Raw genomic sequence first — 18,217 nt, 5'->3', positions numbered from 1 at the left:
AATACTATCACAAAGGGAGATCGCTACGTTTTTGTATATAAATGACAGCTGGAAGCACCGCTTCCAGAATTTCTACCAACATTTGGGTTTACCCATTCTAACTCTGTGTTGAGTGCAAAAGCTTTTTCAAACCAACTAATATCACATACACACACAACTATACATACTATGCTATATTATGTGAGTACTAGAAAATTTGTGTATTTGGTGTTTATAAAAGCAACAAACTAGACAAACATTCAAAAATCATTTATTCACATTTCTAATGACACTGAAAAATTACAAACTCACATATGGCAAAGGATAATTAAGATAGATAAAAAATAAACGCTTTTTTTCCTGCTTGCACTTCCACATTTAGCAGACTGAGGAATCAGTCAGTCCACCCTCACTTGGCCATATCTATCAGGCTCTGCAAAGACGTGGGCACCCAAGTCTTCTCTCCTTGCACAAACACAACCCCTCTGTCTATGTAGATGACTATACGGCCAAATGTATACAGCTGTTTGCCCTCATGCCGTTTGGCCACCAGGGGCATAAAGACAATGTTGTTCTCCTCTGCTTTGGTCTGGATAAGATCCTTGAAGTTAGTTGGTACACCAGCACTGATGCCTCTGTGAGCCACATTCTCTGCATCCCTACGCTCCTGCATTGCCTCATACTGGAAGTCTTTTCGTCTTTCCGTTTGTGTGAGATATGCAATGTTCTCCCTCGCACCAGGTTGCATATATCCACCTGTGGATAAGAAAATAAAAGGAATTTGTTTTGGTGCATTATTGCCTTATTATTATTAATGCACAAAAGATGACCAAACTTTTTCTAATTTAAACCCTGAAAATACAGGCAATACTAACCCATGCCTGAAGACACTGCACGGTTCATGATGTCCAATGCTTCATTGAACTTCTCTTTTATGAGAGGCTGCGCCAACAAAACATCACTGAACATGCTTTTCCAACCAAGGTACCATTTAGTGATTTCCTCATAATTAGGACTGTTGCTCAACCAGGAACACAGCACCTATATTGAACAACAAAATATAGACACATTGGATTTTATCAAATAAAAAATACAAGGTAAAGAGATCCAGTTAACAACATCTTAGTGACTCCCTCAACTATTTAATTTGTAAGCAGGCTTCCTGACCTGCAACCACTTTGTAAAGAAGTTTTTGTCGAGAAGGGACACAAGGCTGGAGGGGGACAGCATTCCTTCCCAATCCATCACCCAGTTAAATGGATCCATCTGCTGTTGGTGCGGGTTGATAACCAGCTCTTCCAGACACAGGGCTATGGATGGAAATGGAAGCCATCAAATTAAGTGGAAAAAGTTACTTGGGAGAATAAGAGGAACATTTTTTTTTTCCTTTTTCTCTTGCATGGTTGTTACTTATAAGGACATACCTAGTTTAGGGATTATGTTTTTAACCATGAAGGCCTCCCAAGCACCTGGTGTGAATACATCTTTCCAAGGTTGCAGGATGAGTCGGGCTGAAGTGTCACTGGGATGCCATCGCTGCAATGCATTGGACAGTTTGCTCCTGATTGGCGGGTACAGTGGCTCCAGACGTGACTGGAGCAGAGGCAGCCAAGGGTGGATCCAGGAGTGAATGGGCACTGTGTCTGTTAAAGGATTCCAGTTATCCACCTAGCAAACAGGAAACCAAGGGTGAACCTGCTGAATTTGCCACATGAAAATAATGTGAAATTATCAAAACGACAAGTTTCTTGATATTGAGGCAAATATTTTTGGAAATTGATTAAGTGAGTCTTTTTGCCTCTCGCTGTAGCCGAGGTAAGATTAGCTGCTCCAAAAGGTGATCCTGAATCCACAGAGGGATAAGAGGAGCCCACACATCGACACAATCGACCATTTGTCTGACCAAACGAGGCTGCCAGCCTGACACACAGGATCGCATCACTGGGATCCACACATCCCACAAAAGCCTGGAGGAAGAAAACAAGGGCACACAGACGTCACTGAGACATCCACTTAAAAACAAACACAAAACATACATACAAAACTGGCCATACCACTAAGTAAGTGGAATTTATTAATGCATACACATGAGCTGAGTGCGGTGTGTGGTTGTTTGAAATTACCTGTGGTAAGGATCCATATTTGAGTCTGGGGCCGTGGAGTGGAGCTCTCTAGATTCAAGAATTGCTCTCCACTGACCGATGTCTTCCAGATAATAAGAGCTGTCCTGAAAAAGTAAAAGAGAAAAGTCTCAGAGATTGTTTGTAATTATTGATAATTAAATTAACTCTGTGTATTAAATAGCATAAAAAAAATAAAAACTACAAAAGCATACCTTCAGTGGATCCCAGGAACAAAGTTTTTCTTTCAGTAATGGATGAACAACTGCTACAGCCAGGTCTGCCAACCCCATAGTTTTGTACTCTTCATAATAGTCTGTTTGTAATGTCTCAAAGATCCGAGCACATTCCTTATCAGAGAGGAAGGAATGTAGACAAATGTATTACATTTGTGGTTTTGAAAAGAACATGAATCAAGAAATGGAAACAGTTTGTGTGTTGCCAGTCTATTCACCTGTATGGTTGGTCCCTCCCCAGGGGCCGTCTCACCAGAGGGAAAACGCTCAACGAGTGCCAGTACAGCCTCCATTCTCTGGATGGAATCTTGTTCTGCATCCAGCCTACTCTGCAGTGCTCGTGACTCATGGCTCAGTGACACAACTACATCTTTTTCATGCTGCAGACGTCTGGCAGACTACAGATGGTGTTAATGTGATTGGATAAAAGAGAAAACATGTCAGTATGGAGTAGAGGTAATAGAATGGTGAAAGGAAAACGAACCAAGACATCTTATACCTGTAATATGTCCTGTTCTGTAAGGTCTATCAGTAGCTGCAGGTTATGTTCAAGCTCAGGCAGAGCAAATCCAGATCCTTTCTGATCCCGAGTGGACATGCTTGGTGGACCTTCATCTGGGACACTATGCTTGCTGGACATCTGACTATAACTGTAGTATATTTTTTGCTCTCTCCCAGTCATATCTATTACCTAGAGGATAAGGATAGAGATGTGGAATAAGTGTGATACTGAAATAGAATCAGCCACAGGCACTCATATACAGTAGGTTTCTGGCCCTTATCACAACATTACAGCCTAATTCAAGGTTGTTAAGATCAAAGCCACAGTGCCCTGCAGACAGTCAAACATACCTTGACCTGTGCCAGCTCTCCAGCGGATGCTGAGGTGCTCCGCCCTGCCAGTTTGCCTTTGGCCTTTAGCTCATCTACTGTTTTATAAGAGTACTTGGGTTTCTTCTTTCCTCCAGATCCTGCAGGATCCTTACGCCACTGGCCTAACTCCCTCTGAAACTCCTACACAGGCAGGAATTATAAAAAAAAAAAACACTTAACAAAACATACAAATTATTAGTGGCTTTAAATAGAAATGACAAAAACTTTTAAATCAACATTACCTTTTCCTCTTCTTCATCTGAGTCGACTACAGGGAAATCCTGAAGACTCTGTTGGGTGCGCTCATTGCCATAAGCTCCGACCGCTCCTTTGCCTTTACGAACCTTTGCTTCAATAGGATTCACAATACCTGCCACCAAAAGCATCGACCCATCAAAGTCTAGCAAATCTCTTTTTTTAAATACATAGTCTTACTTAACATTTGAATGAAATTGCTTCCTTAGGCTTACACACCTTGTGCATTCTTGCCCAAACCTTTGCCTGGTTGGTAACCCATTTTCTGCAGAAGCTTTTGTCCAATTCCCTTTGTATGCTTTTCCCAGCTACCAATGCCTTGTCCAGACTGTATGCCACCTGCGAACCTCTGCGACTGGTTCCCACGGAAATTACCCTGCAAATGACAATACTTTCAGACAAATAATGTAATTTTTCACATTATCATATGTTGAAGACTAACTGGGCCCAAACCATAACAAACACAACTGAATTTACCATCTGAGGCTTTTTGGTAGTGCTGCGAGGCGGGGAGGGTGCTGAGGGAGCATCATCATCAGAATCATCTGACGCTCCCCCTTGCTGTTGTTTCTCCTCAGCTGCAGTCTTACGCAGACCGGCACTTACAAAGTTTACTGGGGCAGTGTAGTCCTTAGATCTAAATGAGACACAAACAGTTCACACATTTTGTAGTACTCCGCTTTGATGTAGATATTAAAGCAAACCCACGTCCTACCTCTTGCCTCCAAAACTGGGCCTCTCATCATCATCAGAGTCCCTCTCAGCCCAGATGCCATAGGTAGCCTGCTCCTTTGACTGCCTGTGTCTGCGGCGGTCTGGGTTGAACTCATTGGCAAGATCCCAGTCTGTCACCTCAAAGCTCTCAATCTCCACACCCTCTTCCTCCTCCTCCCCTCTCCGCCCGTACAGGTGGGACATGGACATCTCTGGACATCACAACAGACAGACACCATTACCGTTAGGACACTTTAAATACTCAACAGAACCAACTCCGTCACAATATCAAAAAGCATTTCTGATCATCACCGTCGTTAGATGTACATGAAAGCTCGGTGAGTGTGAAACATCGTCACACCCAGTTTTACTTGTTTCCGAGTCATCTGTAAATGTGTACATGTGGTTACTATAACTCATGTGATGTGAAGGGCTGATGACTTCTATGGATGTAAAGAAAAATATAAGCACCTTTTAAATAAATAGGTGGGTAAATAGTACAGGCAGTCTGAGTTAATGTACCTATACAACTCCTTTAGACAGACTACAGCATGAATACAAGCTAACTGAACAACAGAAGCTAACGATTGCTAATATTTACCATCCGCTTTAAAGGAAAACAAGGAGTCCCTGGTAAGTAAAGACAACCCCTCTAAATGAACCTACCTGGAGTGTTGGTTAGTATCTTACTGAGGGATTAATTAAACATCACTCCTGGTGCGGAGTTAGCCAACAGCAGCTTCTCCTTCGCTCCTCACACGAAAACACAAGTACTTCCGGTAACCGCCGCCAGTGCTGTGAAGGCTCAACACGAGAAATGAAAAAAATAAAATAAAATAAACAAAAAAAATTATAATGATGATTATAAAAACAATACTCTTTGTGTGGCCTTTTGTGTACCATAGTGGCAATTAAGAGGTTAAAATATTTTAACATAATTTTATGCACACGTTGTCATTTTTTATCCAATAAATGTTAACTGATTAAACAAAATGTTCAATGTATAAGTTCATTTAATATCTAAAATTAATTTGACAGAGGACAAATAATGGTGTGTTTTACAAAAAAAAAAAAAAAAAAAGTATAACACCGGAAGAGAAAAGTCGTGTGTCACACCCAAAACAGTCCGATGGCTACAGGGGCGACATATCAAAGTAAATCCTAAATGATAACTTAGCAAAAGGATGTTTTCCCCTTGTGTTTAATCAGATGTTTCCTCAGAGGTGAAAAGGTGAATAAGCATAGATGTCGGACGCCGGAGAGGAGTGGCAGGTGGCCCGACGACGAAAAGGAGCATCGCGGAAACCGAAGTCCCTTCAGGTGTGTCCAGGTTCAGCAGGCTGCCAGGAGCAGCTGGATGTCAGGAAAACTGTGAAACGGATCGCAGACACAGTGTAAGATGTTTTATGCCAGTCTACCACGAACTCCAGAAATCTAAATCACCTTTAGATATTAGTCCAGTCACTCTGCTCATCCGCCCCTTCCGTAGGTCTGAGCTGAGATGTGAGGACTTCTGGAAAGACTGGAGAGGTGAGTGAGATGGGTTAGCTGATTTCTGCCTGAATCTTTTTTTTTTTAAGCTCAGGTAAGATTTGGTTTGCAGTTGACGAGCATGTCATGATTCTTCTGCAGAGCAGCTGTGGGCGGCAGGATCAGCACAACACCCAAAACCTCCGGTCCATGGGGACACCGAGGGTCCAGTAGACCAGCTGGAGAAGGCCAGAGAAGACAGACCATGTCAGCAGCTGGGCTGTGTGTGTTTTGGCCTCGGCTCCTTCTCCTCCTGTGCCTCAGCCCGTTACCAGCTTGCCATTTTGCTGTTGTTGCTGGATGCAGCACAGGTAGGAGAAGGGGTTCATCAGTGAGATGACAAACACCAACATAACTTAACTTAAACTGTGTCGCTCTGTTCCTCTGCCTTTAGATCCCATTAGAGGACTGCTCTGTTTATGATCCTGCGTTCTCCACTGGAGAGATAGATGTTTTAAGAGATCTGGGCCTGACTGTACTCACAGAAAATGAGGTCAATTGATTGTTTGCAATGAACAAGTGTATTGATCCAGTGTTGTTGAAACTATGTCTGTGGTGTCATTCATAAAGTCTTATAGTGTGGGGGGTATGAGAGCAATCACTTATTTAGAGTCATTTCCAGATCTCTCCAAGTGGATTACTTACTCACTCTTTTGTATTGTGCAGGAGGGGAAGCGTCTTGCTACCAAGCCCACACTTTTTTACATGATGCATTGTGGGAAAGCCCTGTACAACAACCTTCTGTGGAAGAACTGGAGCATACAACGTCTTCCTCTGATGATAATCATTGGTAACGGCTTCAGTGGCATGAGAGACAGGTTTGTATACAACTTGAGGGACAGAGATGACATTTACGCCCCTGAACGAAGTGAGGTGACATTTATTCTCTGTTGCACCAACAGATCGATTGAGAGGGAGTTCAAGCGCGACTACAGCTACATTAGTCAAGCTGTGGATGTGTGCGCAGAGAGAAAGCTTCCTTGTCCATCCCATCTCATTGATGTCTTCAGTGACACAGCGCTCATCACCTTTCCCACTAGCGACCTTAATAGACTCCCACAATCCACTTGGGAAGAGCCACCTGAACCTCAGTACCAACACTGCCCGGATTTGGAAATTACTTTGAAAACAGTGAACTGAAACTGGAGATCAGGAGACAATTATGGACATTATTATTGTTTCTATTCATGTAACCAGTTTTAAAATAAAAGAAATATGGTCCAAACTTAGTGTTAAAATTTATACAACTGAGAAACTGTCTCTTTTCACGAGAGAGGGGAAAATGATTTTGTCAGACAGTAACAGATGATAATTTTTATAGAATTTTAATCAGGTTTTGTCAGTCAGGACAGTATGAAAATAGTTTGCAGAGGCTTGAAGTTTCAGTTTGTTAGATGATACAGTCTAATGTTAGGCATCGCTGAAAACATTTACTCTTCAGATATTTAGTTCCCAAATCCAAGAATTGGGAGCATGCAACAGAAATTACTTTTTAAATGCCAGTAGCTGCCAGATTTTAAGTAGTTTTTTTTTTTTTTCAGATCTACTTGTGAATGTCATTCACTAGATGATTCTTTTCTATTATTGGATCTTGCTGCGACACAAGGCCACAAGTGAAACTGCCATTGCCATACATCCATAATGCAGCTTAAATCAAAAATATTGTTTAACAATATGGTTTAATCTTTCAGGCAATAACCAGTATTTTAATTTCCATTTATATGATTTATTTTTCATTTGTCTTCCTGGTGCATCTTTCAAATAATAAAAATTCCTTACATTTATTTTAGCTTTAACTTTTTTACAACCTTGACATGAAAAATTAGTGAGGATTTGGTGATTAATAGATTGACATCTTGCAGTGTGTCTCTTGTGTCTGTGTCAAAACAAGACTGCTGCTAAAGAGGAGATGGTGCATGTTTAACACACTAGAGTAAAAAGTTTATTGTTGAAAAATAAAAAATTAACACTCAGCAGTAGTGCCCTCTCCCCGTGACAGCAATAACCTTGCGACCATAAAGTAATACTCAGCCTTTCATACTCTGTCGCCTTATTCTGTTCTTCATTGGTTCAACTTACACCTGGTATTCTGGGAGAGTTTTATCTTGCAGCAGTGACTTTGGTAGAAATAAAAGATTGCAACACTGTTTTCTTGTTTTAAATCTCTGTATATATTGCGTTCACTCTTCAGCTGCTCCATTGGCTGTGACAACGCCTCCTACTCACTTTACTCCATTAATGCCTTTTGAAACAACAACCTCTGCCCAGGTTCCTTTACTCTTGAGGATGGGTGGACTTGCTGTTCCATTTGTTATACCATTTTTCTCATCTGCCTTCATTGCCTCACATGATGCGTCAGATTTAATCTCCCCGTTGACTTTGCTCCACTTTACTCCATTTTGCACACACGTCTCAGCCTCCTCTCCTTCAGCTCTGGCCTCTGACTCTCCATTCACTATCTTGACCTCAGCTGTTCCATCACTGCCCTCATTCATTACGTCAGTTTCCCCCTCATGCTGGTCTTGTTCAGCTGGCTCCACCACATGACCATTAGCTGGAACTACAGCAGTGCTCTCCCCTGACACCTCCTTCATTGGCTGCTCCTGCTCGCTCTCCATTTTAATTGCTGCTGGGCTTCCTCCATCCTCAGCTTCCTTCCCACACCCTGTTTCTTGACCTTTGCCTTCTACATTGACAGTCTCTGAGGCAGCAGGCCCATAAGGTAGTTTGAATCCCAGTTCTCTTGCTGCTGCCGCCTTTCGCTCAAGGTGTTTCTGCTTGTACTCCTGGAACCTGTCGCTGTGAAACACAATGAACTGATGAGTGGTTTCCTAAATATCAAACGTGAGTAAAAGGATGTACAGCACCACAAAATGGGATACTTTTAGAGCTAAAACATACTGTTTTGCAAAAAATAAAAATAAAAAAAAAAATCTAGCAGTCGTACATTTGTTGGCTGATAAAAAACACAAAGAATTGCCCATATACTGTACAGTACTGAATATTATAATATTTTGACATCAGTATCAGCTTCAAAAATCTAATGTTGACAGAGCTACATTTCATTATCAACACATTTAAAATGTTTTAGGCATATTACATCACATTTATCAGTGAGATTTACCTTTGTGTGATCTTTCTGATTCCTGTCACCAGAACCATCTGCTCCAGAATAGTATCAGTTGTAGGAGTCAGACACTAAAGACACAAAGGATACAGAGGTAACCAACAAACCCATTCCACAATATTTTATTTTTTTCGGGAGGTGTAAGTGGAGTCAGAGACGATCTGAGCCCCTGGACGTACCTCAACAGCTCGCTCCGTGCAGTCAGCTCCTGCCTGTCTGAGAGAGCGTTCCACCTGCACCGCCTGCTTAGTAATGGTACCCAGGAACTCTTTGCTGCACTGTGTCTGTGGGTGATCTTCTCCAAACTGAGTTTGAAAACAGGCGTAAGATAAAACAAATACACAAAACAAATGCACTGTGCATTCTCTCCAATAAAGATATACTGACCAAGGAGGTAAATGCAGAAAGAGCCTCTTTCTCATGGGCCATAGCACTTCGGTAATCACCCCTACTGCACATCCACTGGGCCAGCAGGTGCTGACTGCACAGACAAGAAACCAGGGAGGGAAATATTTATCTTGGAAAAAAATCTCTCTGTTCACAAAATATAAGTGTAAGCTGTTAATGACATCTTACTTGAGAGCAGTGTGCAAATCTATCAGGCCAAAGAAGGATGTGTTAAGTCTTAGGGCATTCTTTAGGTACTGCCCAGTCTGCTCACCAGTCAGCACCAACCCAAGGCAGCTCTGGGAGGAGAATGTGAGAGGATTATAATTTTTTAAAACAGTGGCAGTTGTTTTCCCATTTCATGTTGTATTACATCTTGAAACTCCTTGTTTTGAGCTTGGATTGAGTAACAAGACAGGCTGAACTAATGATCAATAATTTGTCGCAACATACATCCAGTGTTGCAGTGTAGGGATGGTCTTCTCCGTGGACCGTCAGCATCAGCAGCCGAGCTCTGAGGAGACATTTCTGAGCCAGGGCGGTCTCCCCTCCAGCGAACATATACACAGCCAAAAGGGCCTTTATAATACATAACAACAAACAATTATAATCATGATAAAAGAACATGATAGGGTACACTCTGGATGCCAAAAATGTGCAGCTATACTCACATATTGCTGGATAGTGTTGGGATGGTCGAAGCCAAGCACCCTCTCACTAATGACTACTGCCTTCTGCTGGACACTGCGAGCCTGGAGAGCAGAGGAAGTCAGAGAGATGAGAGGAAAATTAGAAGTCGGTTTCACATGAATCCAGGAATCAAGGAAAGAAAGAAAAAAATTAATGCAGACACATCAACCCAGGGTGTTACAGCACTTACATGCACAATAGCAGTGATGGAAGACTTTAAGTAAACGGTAACTTGTGTTATAATTCATTCAATCATTGAATTAGTTCACTCACTGTTGATGTATTGACACATACATATATCCTCATATGTTAATGTTTTATCGGTGATTTGAATGTTTTATTATGTCACTGCATCATATTTTAGATCCTGATGTTTTGTTTTATTTTGTATGGGAGTCACGGGTATGTGTTCTTTGATTCCTTCAGCTACTGCAAATGTGTGATTTTTATTAATTTTTTTTTTTACCAATAGCATGGCTGTGAAGATAGTCTGAGCAATGAGCCTACCTCTGCTGTCTTTCCCTGGATGAAGGCCACCCTGGCCAGCAGGCTGTGGCAATAACAGGCCTCTGGGTGTAGGTCATCACACACCCTACCAAACAAGTAGGCTGCTTCTTTGAGCTGCTCGTGGGCCTGTGCAAGAAGACCTGCAGTGGGAGAAGGACGTCATCATTTACCACAGAACTGCAATCACCACAAAGATGATAGTCCAGTTTTATTGACCTACCTCTCTGAATGGAGTTCTGTGCAGTACGGTATGCTTTTGAAGCATCCACAGTTGGCATGTGAACGTGTTTGACGACAGGAAATATGTTGAGGATGTCATCTGGACCAATGGGAGCTTTGCTTTGGTTGTCAAGGAAGTAGTCCCTTAATCTCAGCTGTGAAACATATGTATTCCTTTTATTATACATAATTTCTTCAAAAATTTTGATTTGGAAGCAAATTACATATCACTGTATAATACAGTATTAGAGATATGTTTGTGTTTCAGTTGGCATAGTGACATTTTAACATGTGACTAATGATTCATTTTAACACATATATTGACAACATACTGAATCCATATTTCTGATGTCTGTTACCTGCACTCCAGTCTTTAAACAGAATTCTCTGAGCAGAGAGAGTTTCTGGAGGCCATAGTGCTCTACAAGGTGGTTTGGACCAGAGCTGTCAGAAAGAGAAATGACAGTTATTCTAAGACTGACGCTGAACTTAAAGAGGTGAAATATGAGGTAAAAACAAACAAAGGTGGGATCGTCACCCGAGGCTGTCAGAGATGTTGTATGTCTCAATGGCATCCTGGCAGACCAGGTTCCACAGCTCAGTCCCTGTGAGCATGCTCCAGGGTGTGCTCTCAGAAGTTCCCACCACTCGGCCACGTCGCCTTGACTTCTTTTTCGTCTCCTCCCCAGCAGAAGTGGGTGTGAAGTGGGGAACCAATAAGCAGCAGAGGAAATGGCTGACAGCTGCAGAGAGACATGGCACATCCACACCCTGCAAAGATATGACATGAGGTTGCAGTTCTTTTTTTTTTCTTTTTTCTTGAGTTTCTGTACTGAGACCTGCTGCAACATCACCTCACAACTTTTTGGTGTGCAATCAGAAAGAAATGTCCTAAGAATAGAAATTTTTAGGACAGAAATCTCTACCTGTAGGAAACCGTTGAACACTCTTATTGATGAGCGGACAAAAATTTCACCAATGACCGATCTCTGTTGAACACAGAAAGAGGAACCTCAGTTAGGAGAGTGGTCACATCATCAATACCAATTTATAGACTAGGGTTACCCTAACCCTTTTTTGAAAATAAAACACACCATTATATGTCTCAGGCAGTTCTTGTGTTCTGACTGGCTGAGGGCCTTGACTACATGGCCCAGATACCGGAGGTTGATGCCAAGCTGGTGAAGTGCCTGCTTCAGAGAAGCCCCCTCCATTGGTGCTTCATGGCTTTTTAGGCAATACTCCACCTACAAACATGTGCATGGGTTCAGTACATTCATGTGCTGCACTTGTTTCATTTTCAGCCATAATGAATCTATTAATTCGTTGTAACTGCAACTTTTCTTACAAATGCTGGTATCTGGTGTGTGATGATGAATGCTGCAGCTTCACTCAGTAACCTCTCCTGCAGGTTTGTTGATGCACTTTCACCCGGAGGGAAGGATATTCCTGGATGCAGCACACAAGACGGATGTGATATATTTCTTCAGAGCAAAGATTTTGCCTTGTTTCTCCCACTGTCTGTGTGTGTGAGTGTGTAGCTTCGTATATACCTGGTGAAAAGATGTTTGGATTGAAGCGCATCTCAAAGATGATGTCACTAACTGAGCCCACGTCTTTACAAGCAGCGCGTACTGCATTAGTTGCTCGAGAGTCACCTGCAACAGTAAAAACCTTTGTCAGGCTCTACGTGTGTTAACTATACATTTTACCACTGTTTTGTTAGATCTGTTAAAGCACTTCTTACCAGCTGTTGCACATTCTTCAAAGCCCCCATTCTCGTCCAACAGCTCCCTGACGCGTTGAGTGAACTGACAGTGTCTAAAAGGAGCAGAAAAATAAAAGTTCAACTTTATGGGATGAAAGATTGCAAACAGGAGATTTTCATATTTCATCTCATGAGAGACTCACTTGTGCTGGATGAAAGCCTGCAGTAGCTCTGGCCTCAGTCTACAGAGGCTGTGAGGATAGTTCCGTGGAAATCCAGAGTCTGTGTGATAATTCTCTGGCCAACCGTCTTTTATGCAACTCTTTGATTCTCCTTGCTCTTCACAGCTGTCTTTCATCTCGTCTTCTCCAGTGATTGTCTTACTTTCTGTCTTTGCCTCTGGACAGAAGTTGGCATCAGCTGGAAAGCTCCTGAACACATCTAGTATGTAGAACCTGCCGTCCGCTCCCAACAGTCCCTGAGCATCCACTGAAGTGAACAGTGGTACTTGGTGACCACTGTGCCCCACAATGACATGTCTCTGGAGAGAGAGAGATTTGGCAGCATGAGCCAAGAGTGCCAGTAGCCGTCTTCGATGAGGGGACTCTTGGGGTCCTGCATTTACTCCGTACAGCAAGCCTCTGAAGACCAGAAGGAAAAAGCCTTTAATAAATAAAATTCTAAAAATATCAAATACGGCTTGTTGTTTGAGTCCACAGCGTTCACCTTGAGGCAGGAGCAGTGTCCTGGTCCGTTTCTGAACCCTCCAAGCCGGGGGCCAAACCCTGGGCAGACAGACGTACACCTCTGTAGTCTACAACAGCTGTAGGAAGTGTGTGCAGCCCCTCTAGCCCCTCTAGGTCACTGTAGGCTTGTACTCCTTTCAGCTCCAGCCTTTGAGCCGCCCTGCAAAAGAACAGCGAGGAAACATCATTTTCAATACGACAATCTTTTTGCACTCCGGCACGGGGCAGAAGTTTATTTTGTTAAACCATCACATGTTTAAGCATGCAACTTTTTTATCTATTTTTGTCATGGATGTGTTTCACTTACCTGCGTCCCCTTTCCCCACCGAACACAGCACTTGCTGCCCCCTGGCTCATGAACAGACCCCCCAAGAGGAAAGCTGGGTCATCAGGGTTTCCATTAACTGGCTCCACAAAGCCATCTATAACAGTCTCTGCTCCCTGCATGACAGCCCTCACAAATGCACTGTTTACCTGAGGTATGAAGAAAGAGAAGAGGAGTAAGTGAGCAAACAAATGTAATCATGTTATGGTGTTTTTGGAAGCTCTTTCACTTTTATGGCTACCTGAACCAGAGCTCTGTCTCTTTGCAGCCTCTCCTCCAGACTACCTTGTGGAAGATCTCTGGCTGCTTGCAATTCCTCATTCCAGTCTGGAGCCTGCAAATTGATCGCACATAAGCAAATAATGTACAAAGGTATTAGGCATCTCTTCCAGCGTCAGACTACAGCCAGTGGCCAGCAACAAGCGTTTTTTGTTTTTTGTTTTTTTTCCTGAGTAACCTGTCTTGCTGATTGTTCATCAATTCCCAGTCTGCTGAAGGTGTTTTTGTGAGTGCGAGAAGCACAGGGAGGCCCAAGCCAGCTCAAAGTGTGGTAAGGAGTGGGCATTCCTTCTACCGGTGGTAACTGAAGCCTAAAAAAAGAAAGACCACAGGCTGCATTAATTGAAATCTCCTTTGCTTACAGCCAACACTACATTTTATTTATTTGAATTACGAGTATAGACTCCATCAGACCTGAGCATAAAAAAAGCATGTTGTGTGCATGTTTTCTATACAGTCAGGTAATAGTTACCTATTTTTGAGTGTAGTAAACGTTTGCTTGAAAGCAGTACTGATGTGGCACAGCAGGTCAGTGAAACAGTGACAAACTGGAGAAGACTGCGCAGGACGAGGATCAAACACATCGTCTGTAGACCTGAGATAAAAAGGGGAGAGAGAAAAAAAAGAAAACTAGCAAGAACCCGGAAAAAAAATAAATAAATAAAAAAAATTCTGCAGCAACTTACTGCAAGCATCACAACAGAAAATATTTTGATTAAATATCACAGTTTCATGTACCTGTTGAGGAAGAAACCTTTTGGACAAGATGTGATGTCACACCGTCGTCCTTCCATTGTCACCACAGAGATGTATAGGAAGTCTCCCTGCAGCTTCCTGTGTCCTGGAGGTGGGTTCCAGCAGCTGACAGACAGGTCCTTCAGGTAGCAAGGGGCCTGATGAGACAAAATTAAAGGCAAACAGCGTGTTTTGGTGATTTCAGCCAGTTCTCAGGCAGATTTCAGGCATTTACAGTGCATACATCTGGCTGGGAGCTATGTGGTAGAACAGCCATGAGTGGTCTTTCTGAGGAACCAGGGAGGAGGTACTCTGGAGGGCCATCTTGGGTGCTTGATTCTGTTTTCGTGTTGCTTAAAGAACGTTTCAGGCTCTTTCCATTTGGTAAGCTGGAATCTGCACAAAAAAATGTTTTCCTGTGAATACATGCCGTTTTGCTTTCCTAGTGTTCTTTTTTGTCTAAGTGCGCCATATGTGTGTACCTGGTGTTTGTGTATGTGTTAGGGTCTCCAGTACGCTTGGTGAGCGTCCCTCTCTCAGTGCATCCTGCGGTCCAGATGCTCTCAGCAGCTCCAGGACACGAGCCAGATGGAGCCTGGCTGAGTTAGCTGTGTATGGCTCTGAAAGGTAATACACCAATTAAAACAACATTTAGACTGACCTTCATTAAAACTGACAGCAATCTGGCAAAAATCGAATGTACTTTCTAAATCTGTATGGACTAAGCTAGGTTGTTTCTGCATTTCAACACCCATAAGTGAGCGATACAATAATTAGATGGCACACAGTTGTAAGATTTGCAACTGTGAATCTCTGCAGCCATAAACCTTATTATAGCGACAGTAAAGGTGAGTCAGCTATTTACATGAAGCTGAGAGAGGTGTGTGTGGAAGGGAGAGAGTGTGATGAACGTATAGACAGGAGTATTGTCACAAAAATCATGATCCTTTAGATAGAATCACACCACAGTGAGATTAAGTTTTGTTCCCACAATAAATCAATCAAAAATTACTATTCCTCAAAGAATCTGGAGGAAAGATCACTAATTATTATATATAAAATAATTACTGGGTGAAAAGCCTTTTTGTCTTGGCTTTAAACCAAAGTAAGGGTTGGTACCTTCTACAAGGCGAATTAGGGCTCCCGGTTTAAGGCCCTTGACGCTTTGCAGCTCTGCTAGGGGATCCAGAGTCGCTCCAGCTAGTGCAAGTGACAGGTTGGAGCGTGGACACACCTCATCCCTCGAATACAGAGTCATTACAGCATCTTGGACCAGCCAAAATCCATGGACCTACAGAGATTTATGGTTAACCCAAATAATAACACGCACACAATAACCTAGATATCTACAGTGTGAGGATAGTTCCTGCCATACACAGAAAGATATTTATAAATGAATACAGACTGTTTCAGACAGTAAATTTAACACTATAATAAGTCATATACAATTTGTTACATTGTTATTAACACTGATCAAAGGCTGTATGAGTAAAGCCAATTCATAAACAAACATTTATGCTTATCTATCTCTGTTGGCTTTCATCATCTCCTAACACCTTATGAAATCTTCATAATTTCAAAAAGAAAGCAGAAAACAGCATCTGAGAAAATATCAGTCCACTTTGTACCTGCAGCTCAAATGGCTCAACTCCTGCTCCCTGGATCTTCACAGGGAATGAAGTGTCCTCTTGGTGCTTTATACCACCAGCATTCTTTCCTTCAGTCATGCTGATTACAGCTGTTTGAGGGGAAAGTAAGAGAAACAAACCTTAGAGTAATCACAGAGCCCTGCAATGGACAAGAAAAATAATCTTGACTTGCTTTTCTGCTTTCCACTCTCAATGTTCTCCGAAAGGGCTGAAGTTGTTCCAGACAATTGAATGAATAACCAGTTATAATTATGACTTATTATGTTCTGATCTAGTGTAGAATCGTCTGGAAGTCCTGTCTGAGGATCTTGTGTGAGACCGCCTGAGGGCGAGAATGAATTGGAATTTGGAAAAATGAAAAAAAAAAAGAGAAAGTGAGGTGTGTCCTTTTTTTTTTTTTTTTTACACACACACACACAGGTATAACCAGAGGGAGAGCAGGACCCAGCGCGTTCCTCAATCTGCAGTGTGACTAAACCTGTTGAATTTGCCTACTGGCCCTCATGTCATCTCAGAGTAAAAAGGTCAACCACACCCAACGCTGGCATGTTTAAACAGCAGAATGTTGAATACATAAACTAACAAACTTTCAACTTGTCAGTAGAGCTTGCTCATACGTTTGACATGTATAAAGCAAAGCAGAAAATTCTCTGAAGATTTTAGTCCGTTCCACAGTAAATACCCAGTTTATGTTGTCAGTCTGGGACCACTTTGCTACTGGAGGGCTACCAAAAAGAAAATATAGCAACTCTGTTTGTGATTGGCTGGGAATAGGCCCATCCTCGTTGTGAGCTTGGAGCCATCAGCCTCTTTTTGAGCTCCAGGCTTAACACAACAGAAAACTGTATTGTTTTGTACTGTTGATTAGTTTATTTTTTTTTCCTTTCCTCTTTTGGGGGGAGGGTTTTCAATAATTCAGTCATCCTGCCCTATAGAGGTGCAGTGGCACTGGATAAATGTTGCCATACCCATTAAAAAGTTTGGCAAAAGGTGAAACAATTACAAGGCAGGCAAATGTGGCTAGAACTGAATTATACATAAGACTATATAAGATGAATATGATTTCAGATGAACATCAAAAGAGGGTGCAATTTGTGGTTCTTATGGGGAATTTCTCGTACACCCACTTTGAGCAAATATCCATTTACCATAGAAAGTTAGAAGTGCAGAGTTGGATCTCCAAGTGGCCAAAAAGTTGGTGAAAGCAGTGAATAGCACAAGCCAGGTTTAGGGCAGCAGAGCAGTGCTAAATCTCCCACCCTCCTCACATTCTGCAGGGAGGAACGCACCAGGCGAATAAAAAAGGAAAAGGAAGGATCAAAAGGGGAGAGAGAACAAGAAAACACATTGCTTCCTTACCAGTTTTAGCCTGATTTCTTCCTCCTCCTCGCCTTACTTTGTCTTTCATTGCTGCGTGTTGAAGTAGCTGGGTTTTTTTTCCCTGTACTGTCCTCTGAGCTTTGTTTTCACTTCTCTCTTCTGGAGGTTACTCCCCCTTCAGTGCTTCAGACTGTTGGAAGAGTTAGGGAGAGAGTGAGTGGAAATATGGTGCTGGATTCCTGGTAAGCTCACCCGAGTGAAAGAAAGTGAGTGCTCAGGATTGTGACTCTTGCCCCCTTTCACAAAGTAAACTCAGTTTATCTATTCCCCCCCTGTGTTGAAAGGCCACACCCACTCATTGCTCATTACTCCCTTCATGTGTCTCACTTTTGTTGGACTGGGTGTGTCAAAGCACTAAGGTTCTCCTTGCTCTTCCTTCCTCTGGCATGTTTCACTCCCCCTCCCTCTTTTTCCACAAATCCTGGAACAGAAGTGGTGATTGTGCAGCTGTATGCTGGAAAAGTGGCTTGACCAACTACTGTTTCGAGTTTCGAATGCCAAGTTCATCTATGAACATGTTTAACGGTGCAGACTGGATGTTGGTGGGGTTTCCTCAACGGGTGTATGTCTCTATGTCACACTTGTGATAGAGAAGTCAGATTCAGCTGAAAACACAACCGTGGGGACAGAAGGGTGGCTCTGTGTTTGAGCTATCATAAAAAAAAATGTACACCCTGTGTTGACATGATTCCTGTCATACCGGGGAAGATTAGTGTCTTAGGCGGGACAGGAGGATGCCATGAAATAAACCTGAGGCC

The 18,217-nt window shown here is 42.5% G+C and overlaps 3 protein-coding genes across 3 annotated transcripts; 1 reads left to right on the top strand and 2 right to left on the bottom strand.

Annotated features, from left to right (window-relative positions):
- Nucleotides 1–234: 234 nt before the first annotated feature.
- Nucleotides 235–4,960, bottom strand: tfip11 (tuftelin interacting protein 11). Its single transcript, XM_029510390.1, has 15 exons — nt 4,844–4,960; nt 4,179–4,389; nt 3,941–4,100; nt 3,683–3,839; nt 3,451–3,578; nt 3,188–3,349; nt 2,835–3,026; nt 2,554–2,733; nt 2,315–2,449; nt 2,103–2,206; nt 1,778–1,946; nt 1,404–1,647; nt 1,147–1,289; nt 855–1,020; nt 235–735 (listed from the first exon to the last, which is right to left on the bottom strand). Exons 2-15 carry the CDS (start codon nt 4,385–4,387, stop codon nt 389–391), a joined length of 2,496 nt encoding a protein of 831 aa, XP_029366250.1. The 5' UTR covers nt 4,388–4,389; nt 4,844–4,960; the 3' UTR covers nt 235–388.
- Nucleotides 4,961–5,284: 324 nt separating this feature from the next.
- On the top strand, nt 5,285–7,856 carry srrd (SRR1 domain containing). Its single transcript, XM_029510391.1, has 6 exons — nt 5,285–5,571; nt 5,667–5,707; nt 5,810–6,018; nt 6,102–6,200; nt 6,374–6,525; nt 6,610–7,856. The coding sequence occupies exons 1-6, from the start codon at nt 5,423–5,425 to the stop codon at nt 6,845–6,847; spliced, it is 888 nt and encodes a 295-aa protein (XP_029366251.1). The 5' UTR covers nt 5,285–5,422; the 3' UTR covers nt 6,848–7,856.
- On the bottom strand, nt 7,231–17,712 carry LOC115048697 (clustered mitochondria protein homolog). Its single transcript, XM_029510389.1, has 28 exons — nt 17,439–17,712; nt 16,059–16,168; nt 15,550–15,721; nt 14,913–15,050; nt 14,675–14,826; nt 14,434–14,588; nt 14,168–14,290; nt 13,874–14,006; nt 13,658–13,750; nt 13,399–13,565; nt 13,072–13,251; nt 12,549–12,986; nt 12,385–12,458; nt 12,191–12,295; nt 11,986–12,086; nt 11,732–11,884; nt 11,564–11,626; nt 11,176–11,408; nt 10,997–11,081; nt 10,639–10,792; nt 10,419–10,558; nt 9,893–9,973; nt 9,675–9,800; nt 9,411–9,520; nt 9,222–9,315; nt 9,014–9,139; nt 8,832–8,905; nt 7,231–8,506 (listed from the first exon to the last, which is right to left on the bottom strand). The coding sequence occupies exons 1-28, from the start codon at nt 17,485–17,487 to the stop codon at nt 7,930–7,932; spliced, it is 4,206 nt and encodes a 1,401-aa protein (XP_029366249.1). The 5' UTR covers nt 17,488–17,712; the 3' UTR covers nt 7,231–7,929.
- Between the last annotated feature and the right edge of the window lie 505 nt (nt 17,713–18,217).

Source organism: Echeneis naucrates, chromosome 9 (genome assembly GCF_900963305.1).
Source record: "Echeneis naucrates chromosome 9, fEcheNa1.1, whole genome shotgun sequence".
NCBI classification, from domain to species: Eukaryota; Metazoa; Chordata; class Actinopteri; order Carangiformes; family Echeneidae; genus Echeneis; species Echeneis naucrates.
This window is presented reverse-complemented; position numbering and strand designations above follow the sequence as displayed.